At 43.2% G+C, this 22,605-nt stretch overlaps 2 protein-coding genes across 4 annotated transcripts in view; both read right to left on the reverse strand.

Annotated features, from left to right (window-relative positions):
* Positions 1–13,795, reverse strand: parga (poly (ADP-ribose) glycohydrolase a). 3 transcript variants are annotated; one of them, XM_037272551.1, is made up of 18 exons: positions 13,120–13,607; positions 12,526–12,591; positions 11,887–12,453; positions 11,652–11,784; positions 11,442–11,564; positions 11,272–11,352; positions 10,996–11,070; positions 8,958–9,050; positions 8,336–8,490; positions 7,048–7,127; positions 6,914–6,974; positions 6,598–6,673; positions 5,544–5,691; positions 3,927–4,005; positions 3,756–3,864; positions 3,546–3,651; positions 2,724–2,852; positions 1–1,900 (listed from the first exon to the last, which is right to left on the reverse strand). In XM_037272551.1, exons 2-18 carry the CDS (start codon positions 12,552–12,554, stop codon positions 1,731–1,733), a joined length of 2,214 nt encoding a protein of 737 aa, XP_037128446.1. In that variant the 5' UTR covers positions 12,555–12,591; positions 13,120–13,607; the 3' UTR covers positions 1–1,730. The 3 variants fall into 3 exon arrangements, with proteins under 3 accessions (XP_037128446.1, XP_037128449.1, XP_037128447.1); XM_037272552.1 differs by lacking the exons at positions 11,887–12,453; positions 12,526–12,591; positions 13,120–13,607 and adding an exon at positions 13,643–13,795 and having other exon boundaries at positions 2–1,900; positions 11,652–11,770; XM_037272554.1 differs by lacking the exons at positions 11,887–12,453; positions 12,526–12,591; positions 13,120–13,607 and having other exon boundaries at positions 11,442–11,566; positions 11,652–11,770.
* The window catches only part of myofl (myoferlin like), a 16,112-nt gene continuing 7,181 nt past the window's right edge, over positions 13,675–22,605 (reverse strand). Inside the window, 36 exon segments of the mRNA XM_037272557.1 lie at positions 13,675–13,933; positions 14,058–14,205; positions 14,279–14,388; positions 14,712–14,905; positions 14,972–15,071; positions 15,140–15,281; positions 15,364–15,459; positions 15,526–15,614; positions 15,682–15,821; positions 15,903–16,051; positions 16,123–16,293; positions 16,366–16,457; positions 16,515–16,670; positions 16,764–16,892; positions 16,995–17,093; positions 17,306–17,320; positions 17,391–17,461; positions 17,524–17,689; positions 17,763–17,826; positions 17,828–17,926; positions 18,001–18,098; positions 18,216–18,287; positions 18,289–18,325; positions 18,327–18,391; positions 18,438–18,619; positions 18,850–18,927; positions 19,066–19,153; positions 19,602–19,769; positions 19,843–19,979; positions 20,054–20,156; positions 20,679–20,793; positions 21,389–21,552; positions 21,626–21,757; positions 21,826–21,981; positions 22,170–22,362; positions 22,422–22,531. Of these exon segments, the coding sequence (XP_037128452.1) occupies positions 13,892–13,933; positions 14,058–14,205; positions 14,279–14,388; positions 14,712–14,905; positions 14,972–15,071; positions 15,140–15,281; positions 15,364–15,459; positions 15,526–15,614; positions 15,682–15,821; positions 15,903–16,051; positions 16,123–16,293; positions 16,366–16,457; positions 16,515–16,670; positions 16,764–16,892; positions 16,995–17,093; positions 17,306–17,320; positions 17,391–17,461; positions 17,524–17,689; positions 17,763–17,826; positions 17,828–17,926; positions 18,001–18,098; positions 18,216–18,287; positions 18,289–18,325; positions 18,327–18,391; positions 18,438–18,619; positions 18,850–18,927; positions 19,066–19,153; positions 19,602–19,769; positions 19,843–19,979; positions 20,054–20,156; positions 20,679–20,793; positions 21,389–21,552; positions 21,626–21,757; positions 21,826–21,981; positions 22,170–22,362; positions 22,422–22,531 (4,170 nt within the window). The 3' untranslated portion in view covers positions 13,675–13,891.

Genomic DNA, 22,605 nt, shown 5'->3' on the forward strand with positions numbered 1-22,605 from the left:
GCGACTTGAACAGGATATATTTTAATTAAGAAACCATAACAAAAAGAGGGCAACTTATAAACCTACAGTACAATATTATGCGACACATTTACAGGCGTTATCGGAGATGTAACCAAAGCATCTTTAAATAGTGTCCATAAATCATTTACAGTATTCTCAAATGCTGTACTAAAAACAACAAAATGTTTGACGAGCAACTCTTCCATTAACCCTCAGTTTGTACATATAGGGATGTTGTTTATTTTTTTTAAGAAAGGGAAAGCCAAGCCCAAAAAAATATTACATTAAGTAGCTAATTTCACCTGGTTTTATTCATCTCAGCCAGCGGCCATTTTGCTACTTTCTGAAAATGACATCACAGTTGCCAGGTGTCCTAACCAATCATGGCTCAGCTTCAGAAAATTGGTGAGACATGATTGGTTGTGACCTGGCAACCGTGATGTCATTTTCAGTCGACAGCACGTGGTAAAATGGCCGCCTTTTGAAATGGATGAAAACAGGTGTATTTTGCCTTGTTTCATTTATAATCCACAAACCAAACAATCAGAACACCGTGTTTCAACTTGCTGAGCCGCACAGAACATATTTCGACAAAGAAAATTCGAGGGTTGACTTCCCCTTTAAAGAATGATAGTCTGTCGTTTCTGTTTAAATAAAGTATGTCAAACAAAGATATAAAAGAGCAGCATATATGTTTAGAATATTTGATAAGACATACTGTATACCCATGCATAGACTACAGCGCAGCATCTCTGTCACTCACAGCCTCTTTCGCGGTCACTTTTTCTAAAATAGAAGATAATACTGATAACAATGGAGTGTCATCAAATTTTTCGAGTATGTGTCCACAAACATGCATTTGGGAGAATATACGGCCGGGAATAAACAGCCCCTTTTCACTGTGAGGTACTTTAACAAGGCTCTAGTTGCCATCCTGTTATTGTATCCGTTTTCTTCTTAGATACTAAAACATTTATGTATAATAAACAAATTGTTTATTGTTATATAGATTAACATTTTGCCTGTGTTTGTTGAAAAAGAAAATACATGGGAAGAGGATCTTGGAAAAAATCTAATATTAAATTATAATATTGAAAGGATGGGAAATGCAGTAAGATTATTTCTCAATATTGGTATACTTCTTCCAAGTCGCATTCATGGCAAATTTGTTTTTGCACTCCCCACCCCCAAATCAGGACGAGTAGAGCTACTTAAAGTTTAGCCTTGGCGGAGTTCTGTCGACATTTGGGTGTCTGTCATCAACCTTATGTGAATTGAAACTTGGCATTCCACGACCCACCTTTACGTGATTAAAAAGGCTGAACAGCAACAAGGATTTACTATTGCTAGAAAGTGGAAACATTTCACCACATGAGGTGACAACTACAAGGCTGTTGTAATACACTCACCACCAGCAAGAAAGGCAAAGCTGTGTTTTGGTAGTTTGCGTGTTGGAGAAATCACAAACGTAAAGGGAGCGTGGCTACAGGTGCATCTCAGTAAATGAGAATATTGGTGAAAAGTTTGTTTCTTTTCTTGCGGTTCACGACTGAGAAATCTCAAAAATCTGATTTTTGCTTTTCCTGGCAAGCTTTGGTTCACTTTGAGTTGAACTACTGAAATAAATGTTTTCCACAATATTTGAATTACTGAAATGCACTTGTCAGAGTGATTGTAAGCACACGACTGAGGTTTCTGAACCTGGAGGACGGGATGTTTTTTTTTTTTTTTTAATGAGAATCATGGGAGATCCCAGAGTCCTTAGCAGAGTCCAAGGCATCGGCGGTCACGGGGGGAAGAGACCGGTAGATGAAATCATACAAGCTAACGTCGGGTCTGGTCGAGCGGCAGTTCTTGCAAACCAAACTGGAGTATTGATTCAAAAGGCCATACAGCCTCCCTGGAAAGCAACGGCAAGGACGAAAATTGGGGGAAGAGGAACGAAAAGGGGCGGGGAATGTGGATCAAGATGAGGAAGGAGAGGTTTGGGTGACAGAGACAAAGAGAACGAACAGGTTGAGAATGGGGAAGAAAAAAAATACCTAAACGAAAGCTAGTTTGAGCTCGTGCTAGTGCGTCTCTGCAGCTCCACTTTGGAAAATGGATAGCTGGAGGGGAATTTCTTTCAAAGGCTTCAATAAATGTCAGCAGGAAAAAAAAAAAGGGAAAGCGGAGGAGTGCGAGATAGACAGAGTCTGGGGTCACCTGTAATCCACTCTGGCGCTGAATGGATGGGCTCGAGGGAAAGACATGGCCCATGAGGTGTAATAACTTAGCATGCACATGGGCTGCTGTTTTTTCTTTTTTTTTTTTTAAACGCATACTGGCCGCGCTAATAGTGGCAGCAAGGACAAGCCTCTCAATCTTCACAAGCGCAATGGCGGCTAATATCGTCCCTCGTTCCATTTATTGTGTACTCTACGATAGGAGCTCCATAAAAGGCAGGCGCTGGATTTAATGAGACATGGAACCTCTAAAGTCAAACAATCCTTGTTGGACAATCCCGGGGGATGCCGGTTTATTTGTTTAGATACCTGAATGATTTTTTTTTCCTCATTGTGCGGATCACTGACATTTTTAAAAAAAAATTGGTTCAGTGTCAGAAAAAAACCAAAAGATGACGTTTCAAATATTTAAGAGGCGCAATTTTTCTGCTCCTACATTGTTCAACGTTAGAGGTTTCACCATTAATAGGTTTAAAATGGAAATCTTGTCAACCTTACCCACTGTGACTTGTCTCTCAGTCAAGAAAGTGTGCATGTCGTAAACATCTCGCATGAGCGAAGCATCTCCAAAGGTGAAGTACGCCATGTCCCTGCCCGCCTCTGCCGCAGCCATCAGCTGAATCAGCGCTAACGAAAAGCAAATGAGAATAGCGTGATGTAAGGAATTGCGCTTCATTAGTAATAGGTCAATAATCCAAGTCGGGGGATGCCTTTTGCTCGCAGTGAGGATTTCCATCTTTTAGCAAATTAGGAGTGTTAAATATTTAATGGTTGGGTATTAACTCCAGATTAATGAACACACAACTCAAAACATCACTTTGAAAAGGGTCGTAATCTTTACAGCGACAATATGGCTCATGTCGGGGTATGTGGACATAAAATGCTAAGATAATTCTAAATTTAATGGCCATGGGTTATCCACAAAAACTCCAGTCTTTAACTTGATCCTTATTAAATTGATCCCTGAGGATGCTACTTGATTTACTCACCTGAGTGTGAACTGAATTTATATTGGTCAAACGCCGTCACATTCAACCATTAGCAATTGGAGAAAATGTGCAAGTGTTAAGTCTTTCCCGAGACCCTCGCTTATGAAGAGTGATGTAGCGCCGAGTCCACAGAGGATACGATTTATTCTCTCCCTTGCCGGTGCTCAATCGGCGTTTTAATGGCAAGCATAAACGTGTGTCAGCGGATCGATAACAGGTGGGAAGAAACGGATGAGTGACACACAAGCCGGCTACTAATTGAGCGAGGGGAGGGGGGAGGGGTCGAGAGGGTGTTCTGTAGCCTTTTCAAAAATTGTGACTAGCAGAGTACCTTTGAGTCGCGTGTATCCACCGAAAGCGCCGCAACCCCAGTTGCCGGTGGCGATTGCAGACAAGTGCTTTTTGTTGGCGTTATTTCGGAAGAATCCGCAGTAGGCCTAAAATACAGAAGAACGCGTTGAGCAGAAAAGAGCTTTCCTTAAAGGTACTGCTTACGACGAGGGTTCTCAGTTTTAGGCATAATCAAAAACCTGTTTGTCACCTTGTTGAGCTCTCTCGTCATCTTTTCTGGCAGAAATTGTTCCAGGAAGTGCCTGTATTTCAGCGCATCAATGGCCACGATCTCTGTGCATCGTCTCTGCCAGTCATCCCTTCAAATTAAAAGCAACGCTTTCCTTTCAAACTCTACTTGAACGAAGAGGTGAACGAATACCTGGGAGTCTCATCTTTGTAGCACTGATCCCACTTGTAAGTTTCAGCGTAGCCAGAATATCGACTGTACTGCTCAGCACCTACGTAGAAACAAACACAAAGGGAAATAGAATCGAAGTCGTTTCCAACAAACCTCTTCCAAATGTCCAAAACGTGGAATACTGCTTACAGAGGTCTAACCAATATCTCCCTGAGTCCAGTGTAGGCTTTCACAAAATTGTGTCATTGCAAGAGGCAACGCTAATGCTGAGGCATAATAATAAAATCAGTAAGTAATCCGCAGTGAGAGCACACAAAGTGGACGTAAATTTATTTCATCACATTGTGTCGCAAATCAAATTCAGTGGATTGGATTGGCATCGATAGAAGCCTGTGATTTAATAAGTCATCTGCTTTGGGGTTAAAATAAAAAGCTTCCAGACTTAGTGGGAAGAAACGGTTCAAGCAAAAGAAGCCACTACACAGACATACAGTCAACAGATTTCATTCAGTCAAGTGTGAAAATATGCCCACTATCGAGTCTCAGTAAACCGAAAACCTGAATTTACATTTAACCTTCCTCGCAACTGGGAAAAGTTGAGTTTCAAGAGCAACTTGACTCCAATTGCCGCATTCTCCTTTCTGGCCATTGATTTTATTTCAAGCAAATGGCATCAAAATGTACCCGGTGAACACTTTTCTAATGAAAAACTAGCTTGCGATAGGGGGGGCATGGTGCGCTACAATTGAAATACAATTTCTGTGGAACATTCTTCAGGATAAAGAGTCTCTTAAAAAGAGAACAAAGAAGTATTCATTTCCACAAAACAAGCAATTTCATCTTCTCAAATCCTTGCCTGTATCAACAGACAAGGGAGCCGCTACTCGCTGCCCTTCCCAATCACCTTGACGTCATTTGTGCCGGAAACTGCCCGGCATCCTGCCATCAAGGTTCCCATCACCAGATTACATCGCGGCGTTCTTCTACCTTCCGATCCGACAACGCCCGCCACGGAAGAATACCGACGTTGGGAAGGTACGGGAAAACCCGCGTTAAGTAAGGAATGTACGTCACGGGGGCGAGGTGAACAAACGTCTGGATTAGAATCTTAGCAAAGAGGGGCATCGTGCGTGCAAAGAATATTGTGCGAGGTTTTAACAAATCTATGGCGTAACTGGCCCATTCCATTAGTGGAGCGTTGACCTTAGTGCGCTTATAAATTCCTTTCTGTCCAAATGTAATAAAGTTAAGTGGAGGGGAGGAGAAGGAGGAGGAAGAGGAGGGGAGGGAGGGAGGAACGGTCTGAGGCTCGGAGGAGGACGGTGACTAACAACTGAAGGTGACTTGGAAAAGAGATGAATGTCGCAGAGAAGACAGGGCGGCGCCACCGTGTCGCCGGCCGCGCTACTTAATAAGACTAAAGTCGATTTTTACATTGACGGCGCACAATGAAAGGGCTTGTGTGTGTTTGGTGGCATCGCAGGACTGGAGTGTCGTCGTTTGTCTGCTCTACTAAAGCACTATTCGGTGGCACTCGACACAAATATGAAGAGTGTTATATAAAACAATTTTTTTTTTTTATTAGAATGGCATAAAATCCACAGTAATTACGGTAATCTATCGACATAAAAGTGATACCTGTGATGATGAGGCATTCGTTTTGCTCCAGTGCTTCAGTGAAGAGACGGGAGACGATGAGTTCGGGGTTAATGATGAACCGGATCTCTTCTTGGACCAGGCCGTTTCCAGTGACGCCGCCGCCTACGAATCGGTTCGCAAAATCCACCTTGTGAGGAGAAAAAGGACATTTCATTACTAGAGGCTCCAAGAGCTTTTCTTTTCCTGAAACTAAAAAAAAAAGAAAAAAAATGGAGAGTCTTGTCTACTCGATACCGGTCGAGGCTAACAGTAAGATTAAACTTCCAGTTATGCTGATAAATGACTCAATTAGTATGTCCTTATTTCCTGCCACCCACTGTGCTCATTTAATACAGATAAAGATCACATGCTTGCTTCCTGTTTGGGAATAATCAAATGAGGAAGCAAAATCATGCACGTTGGATGTATCAAAACTCATGAACCAATGGATTCACATGCTGTTATTTTTCTTTACAACTGACTATTTTTTTATTTTATGTCACGTAAGCCAAGAATAAGAGGACATTTGAATCCAGTCAGAGGGGGAGGGTCCTGCTCACTGGCCCACAGCCACGTCAATTTGTGTGACAGCGAGTGTTTGGTTTTGAACCGGTTCTCCTCACCTCGCTCACCCCTAGCCTCATCCTCCATATCCTTCAATTTCACCTCCTTTGACAGAATGACAGCACGAAGGACTTCTGAACCCGGGCCGGGTCGCCCCAGTAAGATGCCACACCCTAGTCATCTTTTTCCCCCCCCACCTCAATGCGAACAACACTTTTGCTGCACCCCAGGGTCCTTGCTATCCTCTCCCTGCTTCCCTGAGTTCCTCGTGTATATAATTTCAGTTGTCAGGCAACAGTTAGAAATAACACTTGCTATGTCCAGACCAATGAGAGCAAAGAAAAAGAAAAAAAAAAGGGCGAATCCATTGCAACAGACACAGAATGCCGAACTGCTTAAAAAAAATAAATACGTATGAGGGCTGAAAGAAAGCCACAGTGCCAAAATGGTTGCAAAACTGGACAGATTTGACATAAAGTTGATTTTATACCTGCAGCATCCCGTAACCATCGGCTTCAATCGTCCCCTCGCAGGTGATGTGTAAGCGAGTCAGCTGAGTCTGGCAGCTTGAAAAAGGAAAAGACACTTTTCAATGATTTGTAAATTTTACTAAAAAAAAAAAAAAAAAACATTAAAATTTGTTTGCTATTATTTATTGGTAGGGTATGTGTATATAAAAAAATTTAATCTTTTTTTCAGGGGCTGAAAATTAAAACTTGTCAAAATGCCATAATATGCTTATTGTGTGTTTTAAGATGTTTATATTTAAATTAAGGGTTTAAAAAAAAAAAAGAAAAGAGTAATACTTCTCCCAGTTTGGAAGCGTGTTCACAGTTTGTCTTGTGAATGTCACAAGGCCCTTTGGTCCTAAAAAAACAAAATCAATCAAAATGTTAATTTTATATTTTGTGTTGAATCAGGATGGTTTCCTGATGCTTACTGGTCTGCGAAACTCTCCTGAAGTAGCAGAAGAGCGTTTTCAACTTCTCAATTTTTCGTGGTGAAGAGCCTTCAAATAACCTGCAAGACAAGACAGATGAAGTGTTGTTTCAATCAAAACAATTGTCACAATCTGTCAGGGCTGAAAAAAATAGATTTACTGACGAGCCATGACTTTTTTTTCTTATCGAAATAACCAACTTAATAGATTTATTTTAATTGTATTAACAGACACACACACAAAATGTCGATATGAATAATATCCCGATGTTTTCCACTTCATTTCCTTCTCAAGCAAAGGAAAACAGCAGCTGAAGAGCCACATCTCAGCCTTCCGTCCTCCTTCTCCAACATATCCATCACTTAACGAGGACAAACCTCGACAGTTCTGCCAAAAAAGCAATCAGCAGATTGCTTGCCGCGCTGCCTGTCCAAGACGGAGCGCCACTGTAGCCAATAAGCAAAGTGACGGACACTCCCTCAATTATAAGGGGGAGTGGGGGGGAGGGGGGCAATAACGATCCACGGGCCATTTTGGACCTCGCTGCTTGTCTCGTCTCATCGTCTCACAAACCGGGTTCTATATTGTGCCGCAGGATGAAATGCTGATAGTGAAGGTGGGCCCCGGGTATCTGCAAGCGAGCGATAGAAGGACTGCAGGAATCAATGCTTACATTATTACACAGCCCTCTTCACTTAGCCTGCTGCTAACATCTGATGTGGTAGGGAGAAAACCTTCTTACGCAGATGGCAGAAGGAGAAAGACTCAAATATACATTGGAACCACTACTAATTGGGATTCTTAAGGCTTTTTCTACTGCCTGGACAGAAAAATTGAAAAATGATACTTGATGTTATGCACCTTCATAATGAGGTAAAAACACAAGCAGACAGGATGTTATTAAGCTTCTCACTAACAAGGGGACGACGGATCCTCAAAGAGATGAGGGGAAAATTGATGCGAAACCTGGACTGTGTCTGCCAGGTAATAAGTAAATATAATAAGACAGACGCTATTTTAATGGGATTATCCAGCACGTATCACCTAATGAGCCATTCGTGCTTGTTTATGAATTATATTATGTATCATATTAAAAAAAAAGCAGCAACTCACAACTAAGCAGAAAAAAAATGGCAGACTGTCCCAATCAACCAAATACTGAATAAAGAACAGATATTATTACTGACTATGGTGTGATAATGAATAAGGAACTGTAGGGAGAGTTTATAAGGCACTAGTGCCCCCTTATGGATTTTTTTTGCTCGTGTGGAATGCCGGATTTTTCCACCTGTAGAAGTTGATCTCGGGGTAGTTGCAGTACTCGGACTTGCGGGAGTTGCGTCGCGGGAATGTGCAGAAGAAGGCGTTGGCCAGAAGGCAGGCGATTTGCTCCTGAGACATGGTGAGGGAATGGTTCATCCGTGACTTCAGCAGGGGGATTGGCTGAGGGAGAGACCAAAAAAATAAATAAAGAGGAAGACCGTGAGGATCATGGCAATAGAGATGACGGACAGATCAGAAGGGGGGGTACCATTACAAGGACGCTAAATGCTAATGGGGGGGCAGATAATTAGTACAGCAATCTAAAAAGCAGAAGAGACAAGAAGGGCTCCATTAAGTAAATGCGAAGAAGTAATTAAGCTCCGTGTTTTCTTGCGCTCGCCCATGTTCTCCCAGTCAGACACGCGGGCTCATATATCTTGGCTGATTAGAGCTAAAGAGCCTCCCAAGGCTGCCGCGGTTAGCCGATCAATAGCATCTCTAATAACAAGAGCCGGAACATCTGGCTCAAGGCTTACCACAGCAATACGATGGAATCTTCATGAACAAACCACCGGAAAGGATGCACCTGAAATTCTAGTGGTCCCTGCTTAAGTTGTTAAATATGGAATGCAACTTTGAAGACGTACCATGGTGCAGAGGCGCGGAGCACTTAGTGCCAGCGTGACCATGGAAGGCAGCACGGCCTCGTAAAGGTGCTGAACCTCGCAATGCTCCAGACACTAAAGGGCAAAAAAAAAAGAGTTGGGAATGAATGAAAAGACATTATAGTATTAGCCGCAAGGATGTTGACATTTTTGGGTAACAAAGTTCGGATCAGCTACTTTTTCTTCAAATGGCAATTATGACGAGCTTTAAAAATCTACTTTAAAAAGGGATTATAAAGCTTGATGGAAGTCCCTCAGGAAGAGTGACAATCGAGTAGCTCGTACATCATTCGACACAATTTGGGGTAAGCGTCACAAAAACGGAAGGCCTCTATCTGTGTAGGGAAAAAAAAAAAAAAAAGACATCAATCTGGAAAAGGAGCGGCCACATACTTCAGCCTCCAGCTTGCCTCAGCAATTCCTTCTAAAATAAACACACTTACTCGGTCATACAGCCAGATTTACAACGCAATCACTTATGAGCGTATTGGCTTCAAATGTCAGCGTCATCAATCACTTGCCTTATTCTATCAAGGTAAGCAGAGCGGCTGATTAAATGGACCTTCTGGAGCAAAATGCAAATGACCAATCGCCGAAAGAGAGCGATCGAGAGCGGCACGGTGGCTTGGTTTCCAACGCTAAAGTCTTTGCTGGGCAATTTGTCCGCAGAACGTTTATATGTCAGGGGAGCAGGTCTGACTAACCGCTGTCAGAAGTAATGAGCTGGCAGGCATCATAAAACGCTCCGGTGGGACTAATAGATGGCGGACGTGGCGGCGGTATGAGGGTAGAAATATGATATCGCACACGGTTAGAGCTGCTGACCTAAAACGGCCTCACTTGGGTTAGGGGGACCAGAGCAAAGGATTGCAGTCATGAGTGGAAATATTTGTTATTAAGTTATACAGTTGTCAAGTATTTTTGAATCAATTATTCTATCGATTGTCCCATTGATTGACTGGCTAAATAAATTGCATTATTTCACCAACACAATGTGCATTTGAGGCGCCGATATTACTAATGTCCACTTGGGGTCGCCATCCTCATATTTTAGATGTGACTCCTTTAAAAAGGTGAGCGATGTAAGAGTCAGAAGAGTCGGCTGTCTGCGAGCTCGGCTTTGCAGCCGGCCATTCACCGGCTAACTGTTAGCCAGTCCGTGTACTTGTGAGTGAAACGACAAATAAGTGTGGGCGTTTGACAAACAAGTGGGAAACGCTTGACGAAGCACAAATGTTTGTGTACTCCCTCGGGGGCGTCAGCTGTACTCCGCCCTGGACCGATTCCATGCTTGGGCCCTTAGACGTTCATCAGAAAGTGACACTGTGACAGTCTCATTTGGCAGGAGAGAAACACTATGGCAATTTACGGACTCGTCCCAATTTGTATCTTTTTTTTTTTAATTATCTTTCCAGCAGCCACAGGAGGGGGGCGTGTCAATCAGTGGAGCTTGGCTATGGGGACTCAGGACAATTATTCAGCACTTCATGAATACTAGTTAAATTGAATAAATTGTTAAGTGAGCAACGCAGTACATTAGACAGTGGACCCTCATTTTAAAAATGTACCTCTTCTGTTGTAAGCTTTTGCAAAAAAGCCTTCACAGCACTTTATTTTTTTAAATAGCATGCAAAGTAAAGCCTCAGTTTCATTAGAATGGAGGACAGTCAGTGGAAGGGCAACTTAGGAAGGCCTTACTTAGCATCATTTTAGATGGGATGGACCCTTTTAATGAAATTGGATAAAGCAATAAAGCGGCTCACGAGCAGCCCATCGATCGCTGAAGCTCCACCTTGCACTGAGACATTAGTCCAAGGAGCGAGGGGTAAAAATGTCTATATCAAAATATAAATGTAAAATTTAAAAAGTATATATTTAGCAGTGGGCTTGAGTTTATAAAATCTTAGAACGGACACTGAAATGCATTAAAAAAAAGCCTTTGTTATAATTATAGGAAGTCAATAATTTTGCAGTTTGACTTCCAAGTTATTTTCATGACTTTTTCAAGCATGCAGCTCACCTCGGTGCAAAGGAGGTTGAGAGCAGTGAAGTCCCATTTCTTGGCATGGGCTGTGTTGTATCGCAAGATAGCATCCTATGGGAAGGAAGCAAAATATAAATAAATAACCTGCTGTGGCAAAAAGGAGCAGAAGATAAATCGGAGGGTGATATTTTTGCGAACACTGCCACCTTGTGGATGTTGCAACACTTTATAACAATAACAAGGGTGGAAGGGTTATTATAATTATTTCTAATTTATTGCAATGCACGTGCTCCACAAATGCGTTTCACTTACCCTCACATCCAGAGAACTCTTAAACCCTCCTTGCAAGGCCGAGTGGATTAACTCCCACCGACTCTGGACCCCACCTCCATCCTACGACACACATTTTTTCTTGTTGTTATCAATTTAGTGACTCCAACTTAAGCTTTACGTTTGGGTTGAAGTCCGTGCGCATCTTGGACCTCCGTCTCCAGTGGGAAGAGATTCTTCTCGGAGCAAGGCATCTTGACTGACATGTCATCCCACGCGTCTTTGAACTTGCCGGGGTACGGGACAGGCACCTCTCCCTCCCTGAGGAGATCTGTCTGTAACGTTGATGAGCAAACAAGAAGTATTCTCAAGGACAGTTGTTGGAGAGCGGTTTAATCATGTTCGTCACATGGTGTACTCACCCTTACTGTGACAGTGTGGTTGGGAACGGCTTTCAGGTGAGACAGTGGAGGAGCACACTGGGGCATCCTGTTCAGCTCATTGATGGGGGTCCCCAGCCACGCTCTGGGGGCGTCACGCTCAGGGGATGGAACACTGCAAAGACAAAAGAAGAGCACCAGAAATCCACCAGAAACTTTGTAGCGATTTTCTACCTACTTGCAATTCTAACCGCAAGGGAAGAAAGGTTATAAATACCTTTCACAAGTAGCACCTGTCTGGCTGATAATCAATTCCTGGCTTAAAACTGATTGGTCGCTACAATCACTCGCCACGATATCCCCGGTTCCTGCGGCTGAGCGTTTGTCGGGCTCTGAAACAAAGTTCTGGCATTTGTGGTCCCGAGCCTCTGCACACTCTCCGACATAAGCGCAGCCATCTCCTGCCGAGTTGTTGGTGAGCAGTGTTTTACCAACTGGGCTGTTGGGACTTGGCATCTCCACGTCGTTGGAGGACGAGCCTTTCCTCGGACTTGCGCAACAGGCCGGTTTAGGATTTGGGGAGTGTACGACACAGGTTGCTTTCACAGGGTGAGGGCCAGGAGAACTGAGCCTCTTTGATTTTTGGCCATTAGAAGAACACTGCGCAAGGGCCGGACTACTTCTAATACTTGCAAGCGAAGGATCGCTGAACCCACTTAAAGACCCGCAGTCCATTAAAGTCTGAGAGGCCGTGTCAGCCCGTGAAAAATCATCTCCATCTTGCTCTGGTGTTCTGCAGAAGAGCTCCGCTGATCCGCCTTCAGATTGGCTATCACCGGTCACACTGGAACACAAAATAAAATGAATACATCAGCACAGTGCCTCCACTCAAATATCACGTGTATTTTTTATTTACCTCCTCTGAGAATCCATTTCTGCATCCATCTTGAAGTGGTCAGACAAGGCGAGTGCATGAAAGTTACTTTAAAAAATTAAATAAATCAGCGGTACGTAAGGATATTTGCTCACACACATGCTGTACATTTGTGAACATTAGCTATTTGATCATAGGTTATTTTTAGAATATTTATTACAATTATAATCAAATCAAATAAATAGTAAAATATTTACGTCAACATGGAAATTAACTCGGATTTGTTAGCCGCATTACGTACACGCAAAAGGTGGTCAAGGTACGTCATGAACACCACATAAAGTCAGCTTTCAACTATTTGATACAAGCAGTAACAAAAGCATAAGTGGAAAACCCTGACGTATGACATAAACAGTTCAACGTTAAGAAAAACGGTCGAAAAACGGTCTTAGTTGTAACGGTCTATCACTGGCGAAATGTACCCAGCGAGAAACCTTAACACTGATAACTTTAGAGCCAATGCTAACTAAAGATTGAAAATGTTACTGTATTAAAAAAAAAATCTTTGCTATATACAGGCTAGCAAAACAGTCTCGTCAAGCTAGCGGATGCCGTTAAAAATGAAATACAACTTACAAGCATGTCCCTCGCGGGGTTTTATTCCTTGGCTCGATGAATTATGTAGTTGCTGTTTTCATTCTAAATGCAACAAAGTAGCGCCACATCGTATATTTCTCAAAATACTCCACTTAAAAAAGTGTTTTGGTCCAATTTCAGTTTTATTGACATGATGGCGCGACAGCCACGACCACTTGACGACAAGATGTCGAGGGGAAGTAAGACCAATCAAAATGGTTTAATTTTGGAAAGAGGCGTGACCAGACGGCAGTATCCTAGCGACTCGGCCGCAAATGTTTTTTTTTTGTCGTAACAACGTGTAAAGGGACGAAAAATCGCAAATCACTGCAGACGGCGGCTCAATATGATGACGTCAGGTTAATGTATTACTGTCCGTATTTTAATCGACTAAACCTGATTTAGGTACAAGGAGAAATGCGAAAACTAAAATTGAGAAGACAACATAAACATAGGTTGAGTGAATTAATTGATTACATTCCATAGACATAAAGTTAAAATAAATTAAAAATATTTGTATATATATAAATAGTATAAAATACATTTAGAACACAATTTACAAGATCTACATATACAATTTATTTTAAAAAACGCACACACACACACTTGGAAATGGGCAGCAGACAGCAATTAAAGTGGAGGAATTAATGTGCAAACGATGCAAACAGCTATGAGCGTTTATCAAGGAAAATCATGAAAATCAAAAAATAAAAATTGATTAAGGAAAATCAACTGATTCTGCATCAAAATGGTTGACAGGATTGTTTTGTGGTCACTTGGAGAAGGGCTTCACAATTTTCATGGAAATATAATTCTGTGGAGATAAATGTAAAAATTGTTAATCATATTATACATAGTTGCATAATTGTCAGTATCAAATTATGACCTCAGAACATGCTTAACATTTTGGAATAAATACAAGAAATTAGTGAACTTACAGGTAGAGAATACAAAAGAATCCCGAAGAACAGTAAGACCAACACCAGTAGGATCCCGATGATGAAAAGCAATCTGAATCTTCGCCATACGATGAACTTCAAGGTCTTGCAAGGGTTTGTAAACCAGAAGAACGACGTGTCGGGACGGCTGGTGGATAGGGAGGAGGAGACAATGGTTAGCATAGTCAGTAAAATTAACTCATAATCGAAAAGATAGTCACTTGGGTGGCTCGAGTCTAGGGTTCATGTTGGGCTCTTCTCTGCCTTTCCCTGCCGGTCTCTCTTCCATCTCCTTCTCCTCCACGATTTCCAGTGTCATTTCTACTTTCCCCTATAAAACAGATTAATTTAACATAACATTGAAAATGTACACGCTTGAATACAAATTCAGTGTCAATCCACTCGTTCACTACTTTTATGGAACCTATCTGTTATTCACTGAAAAATGGGACCACTTTTTATTTCTTCTTTAAGCCACAAGATGGCGCCAAACCGCTTGTGTAATACAAAAGCAGTGCTTTGCATGGCATCTCGCATCAACCATGAATATATAATTTAATTGAGGACAACTGCTCTAGAAAATTGATGGATGGACGCATCTCCTTAAATAAGACATAACGAAGGAGGCAATTACAAATGTGGGTTCAGACATACGGCAAGGACTTTCTTCCCGTTCTGCTCAATGGCGCACGGCCACCAGCCCCGAACCGACTTTTGGGAGAAGAGTGAGTTGTACACGGACTTCTTGGATGAGTTGGAGCCGATCATCCCGGGCAACATTTTCAAGCTGCACTTTTCCGGGGTCTTCGCAGGGGGGATTAGATTGAGTAAATCCAGTTCAATTGAGCCTGTGGGACAAACAAACATTACAGGTAATTTTATGACAGACTTCCTGGGTACAAATCTTATCTTACCCAAGTAGTCATCCAAAGAGAATTTGTCATTGTCCCATATCTGCACGATCAACTTGGGAGGTATCCTGAACTCGGTCTTGTCCAGATTCCAAAAGTGCTCCTAGGAAAAAACAGGAAGTTCAATAATTGCACATTCATTTCATTCAAGGTGGTCGCTCTTTCGCTCACTTTTCTGGAAACCACGCACAGCTGCTCGGCGGGCAGGTAGTCGAAAGCAAAGATGAACCTCCAGTTGAAATTGCCGTCGCCGTCCAGTGATCTGTAATGAACGTCTGTCTTCTGTTTGTCCTCCTCCATTCCTGGCATCCAACTAGGACACAGTGGACAAAATGAGTAAAAACTGCATGACTGCAGGCAAAAAAAAAAAAAAAAAAAAAAAAAAAAAACAATACCCTTTCACATAGATATCGCTCATGTTTTCCCCCGTGATGCTTGTTTCATCCAGAGTCACTTCAGTTGTGTTCCAAACAATGGCACGCAAGAAGTACCTGTTTGAACACAATATTCACTATTTAATAACTCACTCAACACTACCCCCCCCCCCTGTCTCCTACTTCTTGGCTTTCCGTGGAGTGATGTCACACGGAGGTCCCGGCAGACCGAGGCGCTTGGGAAAGACGTCCACCCACATTTGAATCCGACCCTGCAGTCATGAGGAAAAGACATTTTAATCAGAACTACTGTGTAAACATTTTGCAATGTTTCCTCGCCTGGGACAAGTTTGGTTGATGGGAGCTGCACAGGGTCCTGGTCTCCACATGCTCGGGTACCAAGCCCTGCTGTCGGAGGACATGCAGTGGCAGTCTCTCTCTGGCCGGGCCGAGGTGGGGGTGAGTGGGAGTGGTTTCCTCTGCAAAGGGGGGGACAAGCATTAAAAAGGAATCATACGGACAAGCTAGTTTGCTAACAATAAATCATACTGGGAATATACCAAAATCCTGCAGGCTGTATTGTTTCCCCGAAAAAGACAGAGTGCTTCCATCTCCCTCAAAGTGTGGAGGAGGAACGCCCCTAATCTTGGCCACATTCTGGAGGATCTGAGAAGGTTTCAGCTGGTCTCTCCACTGATTCATCCCAGAGCTGCAAGGAAAGGAAAACACCATTTAAGATATGCATGTTTATATTTGTAGCCCCTCCCCAAAGATACTCACACGCAATAGGTCTGCGGTATCCCACAGCAGGACCTGAAACGGGACAGCAGTCGATTCTCCAAATCGATGACGGTCTCGCCTACTTTTTCATCCCGGCTCAGTAAGTCGTAGTCGTAGACTGCGATCTTCAGATCCTTGTCTTGTGGCAAAAAGCAGGACAGCTCGAACATCCTAAACGAAATGTAAGGAATGTTCAAACAGTGCGGTGTGAAAATTAGAGCAAAAAAGTTGGCGTTGACACACCTCCCGATTTCTGGATTGAGAGTGTTTGCTTGGTAGTTATCTCTGTCATCCACAGTTTTCCTCCCGAGGGAAATCTTCACGTACGGATCGCACTGAAGGAGACGGATGTCAGCTGTGTGTTCAATTCCGTCATGTCGTCATCAACATACCATGCCGTTTGTGTCCTTCGGCTGCAGGTCAATACAGCGCACCACGTAAATTCTGACCAGACACTCCTGAGGCCCGCTTTCGGGAAGCTCTCTGAATTGTCGGGGGGGAGCCTGAACGCTCGGGTCGTCGGGTAGCGGGTAGATCTTGAACGAGCCCTGAGCGTCAACAAACGTGAGTGAATCATCACAGCCTCAAAAAGAACTAGGGTGGGAACTAATTATTTGTCGATACGATTAAGGAGTCCTCACCTTGAACTCTCCCACAACTGAAGGATCGTCGTCCTCTCCGTCTGCCTTTCCTCGCGAGAGTTTGAAAGTGTTGCAAAAATCAGTGAGTCCCTGAAACTCTTCCACTTGCTCCAGCTCAGAGTCATACACCTGTCGGCACAAAAAAAATACAATTCAAGTATTCAGATAGTGAAAGGATTTGTATGAGGACGTCTTTGCTGACATAATGTCTGAAAGCGATGGCGTCCTCACTTGTAATGTGTCGTATCCCTTCTTCAGGTAAGGCCCGCACTTCTCCTGCTGTCCAATGGAGGCGTAAAATTTACTCCACCAGTCGACCGCTTCCTCTTCCTGCACAATTAAAGAATTATTGAAATTAGTTCCAACTTAAAATGACTGTTTAGCCTAAAAGAATACAAGTCGTGTTTTTTTTTTTTTTACAGTGTAGCTTAAAAATGAACTGATGCTAACAATTTACATGCTTGATTGTTTGTCCCATTCAAAAAATGTTTGAAATTGCCAGGTGGGACTTTAGTTTTAAAAAAGGACAGAAAGAGACTCACCTGGTCAGTTTGAAGCTGTAATTTAAGAATGAATGAAAAGGTTAATCATAATTTTACATAAGAGTGCGAGTGCATTACGATTCACCTCAGCTTTGACAGTCGGCCTCTCCTCGATGTCGATAACAACGTCATCTTGAGCAGCCGCTATCATTGCCACTGAAATTTCAAACAGGAATGTGAAAAGTTGGTGCCGTTTGCATACGCGTGACTTTGCCTACCTCTGGCCGACATGCAGACTTGATTGTTGACTCGAAAGGGGTCGCAGCGGAAGTCCTCCAAGCAGTCGATGGTGCACTGGCCCACCACCGGCTTCCTACCGAAGGGTCTGTGGTCGATGACCTTCAGGATGATAGGGGGAGTGTACATCTCTTCTTTGGGGAGAAGCTGGAAAACAATGTTATATGAAGCGTTAAGCTAACCATGCGTTTTTTTCCAGTATATTTTCAGGTGTTCTTACCACTTTTAGTAGCAGGACGGATCCAGGGAAGTTGGGGTTCTTCTTGAAATTCTTGATGATGCCGTTGAACGATCTCGCCGCCGCATTCAACAATCAAGTTGGGAGAAGCGACCGTGGCCAGCTGGTAGCTTTTCATGTTCCTCAAGCCCCAAGTCAAGACCTGCCGGTAAAAGAAAAGCTTAAATTCATTGCTCATTTTAATTATCAATGTAAGTTGTAGGAGTGAACGATATGACTCATGGCAGTAAGTTGCACAACAGGCCTGACTCCTTGAGGAACCATGTAGAGCTTGTCCCCTCGTCGAGGAGGAGCCATAGGAAGATCTCCTTCGTTCGCCTGCAAGGCAAGAGCACCTTTAATCTTTCATAAATTAAAAAAAAAACGAATCAGTAGATGCAAATTATGCTCAGCATGTCACACCAGTCAAGTAATTCATCATTGTCCAGCGTTCACCTTGTCCTTCAGTAGAAGCTCAGCCGCCAGCAGTGCTTCTCCAGCGCTGCGGCCTTTCTTGGTAACGGGGGTACCATTGCAGTTTATTGCCAGAAGCGACACTTGAGGTTGAGTTTGACCACAGGGGGGAACATACAGCACCCCATGGGCTCATCTTTTACCCTGAGAACATAAAACTCTTAGTCTCATCATGGTCCATGACTTTGTTTCTCAAAAACGCACCACTTTGTCGCTGTCGTAAAGCTCCAGGGCAACGTCTGGCGGGTTGCGGGCGATGGTTTGTGGGTCACCGTAGATTTCAACATCGTCAAAGATGAGACTCTGATCCCAGGTAGGGTTCAACGTGGCACTGATGACTTCTGTGGTCTTGCTCAGATGGAGGAATGACACGTGGGCGTACGGATCTGTACAGGAAAGTCAGTTGTGAGTCAAAGGAGGACTTGCTTAGGTCCACGTGACCACTAGGGGGGGCCCAAGAGCAGTCAAAAGGGAGTATTGCGGAAGAATGTTTACATTTATTTTATGTTATTTTGTATATATTTTTTTTTACATACAGCATTCCAATCATGATTTGTTGTTCTTGCACATCCTACTTGACTTGACCAATGATTTATTCGCGTTATGGACTTATCACCTGAGAAGCTGTCCTTGTCCATGGCACAAAGATTCCTCGCCTGGTAGACATAGACTCGCAGCTGGTAAATGTAAGACCCTGAGAGGAGATTTTGCAAATGATTCACTGGTCAACAATTTGGGCATGGTCTTACAATGGAACTGGTCAGGAAGTGATATATAAAAAGCACAAAGGCTTGTAATCAGTCATGTGCTTTATCGGACTCTGACTACTCACGGCTAAAGTGGCAGGAAATAGTGGGAGTGTTGGCACCAAATAGTTTGGAAGCATCCGTTTTACTGGCCTTCTCGTCCACGTCAACCCCCTGGCAACATAGAACCCGCGTGCAAATGAATCACCAACACAAGAAATGACTCAAAGTCACTCACGTTGTCGTGGCACGACCACATGTGAAATTAAGATTGAACGCTCGAGCTGTATCAAAAACAGTGATTATTCAGCGAGCGCTATTAAAGGGGATATGTTATAAAAATTTGAACATCTTTCCCCAGTGAACTGAATGTAAATGTAATGCTTACTGCAATAACACATACGGTATTACCATAATTAAATAAAATGTAGAAAATTATACAGTTTGTGCGCATTCTTTGTGCAGCTAGTTCTGGCCACCAGGTGGCAGTATAATATATGCATGCTATAAAAACTACAGGCACAACTGATTAGTACGATGCAGTGATTTTAGTTCTCTTACTGTTCCTGATGTAAAACAAAACTGATCTCAAAATCAAGGTACTTCTGATGACTTGACTCACCAGTGCGCCTTCCAGCCTGAAGATGGCGGATGCCCCGATGCGGTCCGACGGGACCATCTTCCTTCGCCAGCGTCGGCGACGGAACGTGTCGGACGAGCGCTCTTTGCGATGAAACTTCCAGCCGATGAGGGAAGAATACTCCCAGCCTTCGCCTATCTCTCGCCTCTGCTGAAGAGAAAGTCAAGAATGAGCATTTAGGCGTCTTTCTTTTCCGCTAAATCAATAATCAACTGCAGCTTACATCAGCGATGGTTTTATCAGATATTTTCCTTCTGGGTCTAACGAGTCTCTTCCTGCGATGGATGTGGTACATTTTTTCTGCTGCCACCCAGGTTTTGGGTTTGTCATCAGGTGGAATGGTAACTCCGTACTCCCAGCCTAGGGAACAGAAGAAAAAACCTCATTCACATATTTTTTAAACATTGGATCCCGGCCCATACGATAGACGATACCTTTCTCGTCGACAGCTCTGTTGCTGTCAAAACTCCAGTCGTCTTCCCAAGTCCATCCGACGGGACACTCGATCTCTGAGGGGCTCTGAGCCTTTTCGCCATTCTGTAGCACACAGACAAATGACCTCAACTGCCTAATAAACATTATGCACAATATGAACTTAAACTCATTCAGTGCCAGCCCAGTTAAAATCGCCATTTGACGTCAATGGCAGTGAATGAGTTAACTGCACTTGAGTCGTTGCATCGAATCAGTAGAAGATTTCCAGTTACAAGGAGGCACGTGAACTCTACATTTTTCCCTGTGGGTCACTTTATGCCTGAATCCCTTATTTTTAGCCTTGTGTGTCATACCATGAGTTAATCTGACCTTTGAAAACAGCAGCCTAGAGCGTCAAAGCTGATAAGAAAGGCAAGTCAAAGGCAGAGTTAAGTGGTTTTAAAACATTGGCAAACAACTGAAGTCTACTGCAGACTTGTGAAAAAGACTTTGGTGGTGGGAGCGACCATATAATAGTGCAGACCAAAGAGAGACAAGTATTGTTCACCTGCATTATTCGCATAGTGTTGACACAAGTTGAATGTGTGTACATATACAGTATATATGTGTGTGTATATTGTGTACCACGTCAGTGTAAGGCTCCCCAGCAGGTTTCCACTCTCCACCGGGGAAACGTGTTTCGTTTTGAAAAACCTCGTCGGTGAACTCTGTGTGGCCCGCGTCGGCTTCTGTCAACAGGCTGTAAAAAGCGGCAGAGGCACACATGTTGAAGGGAGGCTTTGTGACTCAGACGGTGTACCATGATAAACTTTTTACATTGCTGGAAGCTTGACATTTTTTTCATTTCCTGTCATTGTGTTAGCCGTTGGTTACGGTGGCTGGAACGTGTGGTGAATTATGATTTATGATAATTAACAGAGGAAAGAGTTGAAAGGTGCTCATATCAACAGAATCTGGGTGGGCCGAGTGGTTTGGTATGTGGCCTAAGACCTGCAGGGTAAATGGTTCAATTGGGACAAAAAAAAAAAGCTGAAAAATAGTCAGCCTATTCCAATGAGTGTTGTTGTATGGTGTATTTAAATGTGTTGCTGCTCTGCGTGTTTTGAAATTGTTGTTTGAAGGTTTATAATTAATGTAACACTAATGCTAACGTCTGTTAGCTCATCTATGGCGTTTGGCATTATATATTAGCATTACGCTAGGTGTTTAATTCAAAATTCATTTAAGTGACAAATAAAACTGAAGCATTATTTGGTGGCAGTTTCAAAACAATAACCATATAACAGGGAGCAGTATAGTACAATGACTTCTTAAAAAAAAATTGTAAGACTTACCCGCGCTCAGGATCAACGAACCAGTCGTCATCCCACTCCCATCCACGCGGTGGCAGGAAGCGCTCCTTTTTCAGTTTCACTTTTCCAGTCACGTCTGAGGACTTGTGGCGACCCACCAGACCGTTGGTTCCCCATTTCCCAAACAACTGGGCCTGGTTTTCATACTATGGAGAAGGAATATGGATAAAGCAGCAAGTCTAGGGTAGGTTATCAATGCCAAACAGAAGCCATAACTACCATTTCTGCATATACACTGAAGTTTCCCTCAGAGAAGCTGTTGAACTTCTTCTCCAACGCGGAGAGACCGAGCCACATGTTGACCCGCAGCTGAACGGGAATTTTGACGCCTTTGTTTTTATCCATCGGGTACTAAAAAGCATCCAAAGGGGAGAAAATGAAGCTATGGAACACGCCGCAGCGCAATGGTGACTTGGCACCTGCATGAAGATGGTCTGCATACGTCCGCAGTGTTTGCCACAAGCTTGTTCGCTGAAGTTGGAGTAGAGAATGCGGTGAGCCGGGACACGGGCAAAAGCGACGCGCTTCTCTCCTCTCAACATCCAGATGATCACGTCGGGCAGGCTATTCTGAGGCTGGTGTGAGATGATCAGAAACATTTTAAACAATGACAAAATGGCCGCCTCCTGACATGGATAAAAACGTGACCCCCCCCCCTCCTAAAACTTGTAAAAAGTGTATTTCAAAATCTTTAAATGTGTTTAAAGTGGTAAAAACTACTTTATTGAAAAGCTTTTTTATATATTTTGTCCACATTGCTGACCTCATCTGCCAGCTGTTTGATTCTGTCCAGCCAGTCTTCGATGTCACTGACAGTTGCCTTGACATCCGTGGCCTCCTCTCTCATGCAATTAGCCGCCTGTTGGAGGCTCTCCAGCGCCGCGTCACGCATGTTTTTTATTTGGAGATCCAGCGTGGTCACATGGGGCTGGCTTTCCACCTCTGGAAGCTGGAAACTGCACATAAAGTTTTTAAAGGCTTCCAAAACTGCGGACTAGATACTCCTAAAACAAACCTGTTCAAGTCCTCAAGCAAATGACTGATGAGTTTTAGCCAAATTTCAACCAGTTGGTCCTCAGCCACCTTGGACTGGATGGCCCTTTTCAAAGAAGACAGGTTGTGCTCCTACGTAGAAATGACAAAAGGAGCGATGATGAGCGAGCGACGTTTGCCTTGACGTGTTGTTCCAAGGCGCTATT

The sequence above is a fragment of the Syngnathus acus genome, chromosome 15 (assembly GCF_901709675.1).
Source record: "Syngnathus acus chromosome 15, fSynAcu1.2, whole genome shotgun sequence".
In the NCBI taxonomy this organism is placed as follows: domain Eukaryota; kingdom Metazoa; phylum Chordata; class Actinopteri; order Syngnathiformes; family Syngnathidae; genus Syngnathus; species Syngnathus acus.

What these genes read in the sequence shown, in the direction of transcription:
- parga (XM_037272551.1), bottom strand. Translation starts at nt 12,554, where the DNA reads ATGGATGCAGAAATGGATTCTCAGAGGAG. An exon ending in GAAATGGATTCTCAGAGGAG is followed by an intron (nt 12,454 to 12,525) that starts GTAAATAAAAAA and finishes TTTGTGTTCCAG; the next exon opens with TGTGACCGGTGATAGCCAAT. An exon ending in TACAAAGATGAGACTCCCAG is followed by an intron (nt 3,865 to 3,926) that starts GTATTCGTTCAC and finishes TTTAATTTGAAG; the next exon opens with GGATGACTGGCAGAGACGAT.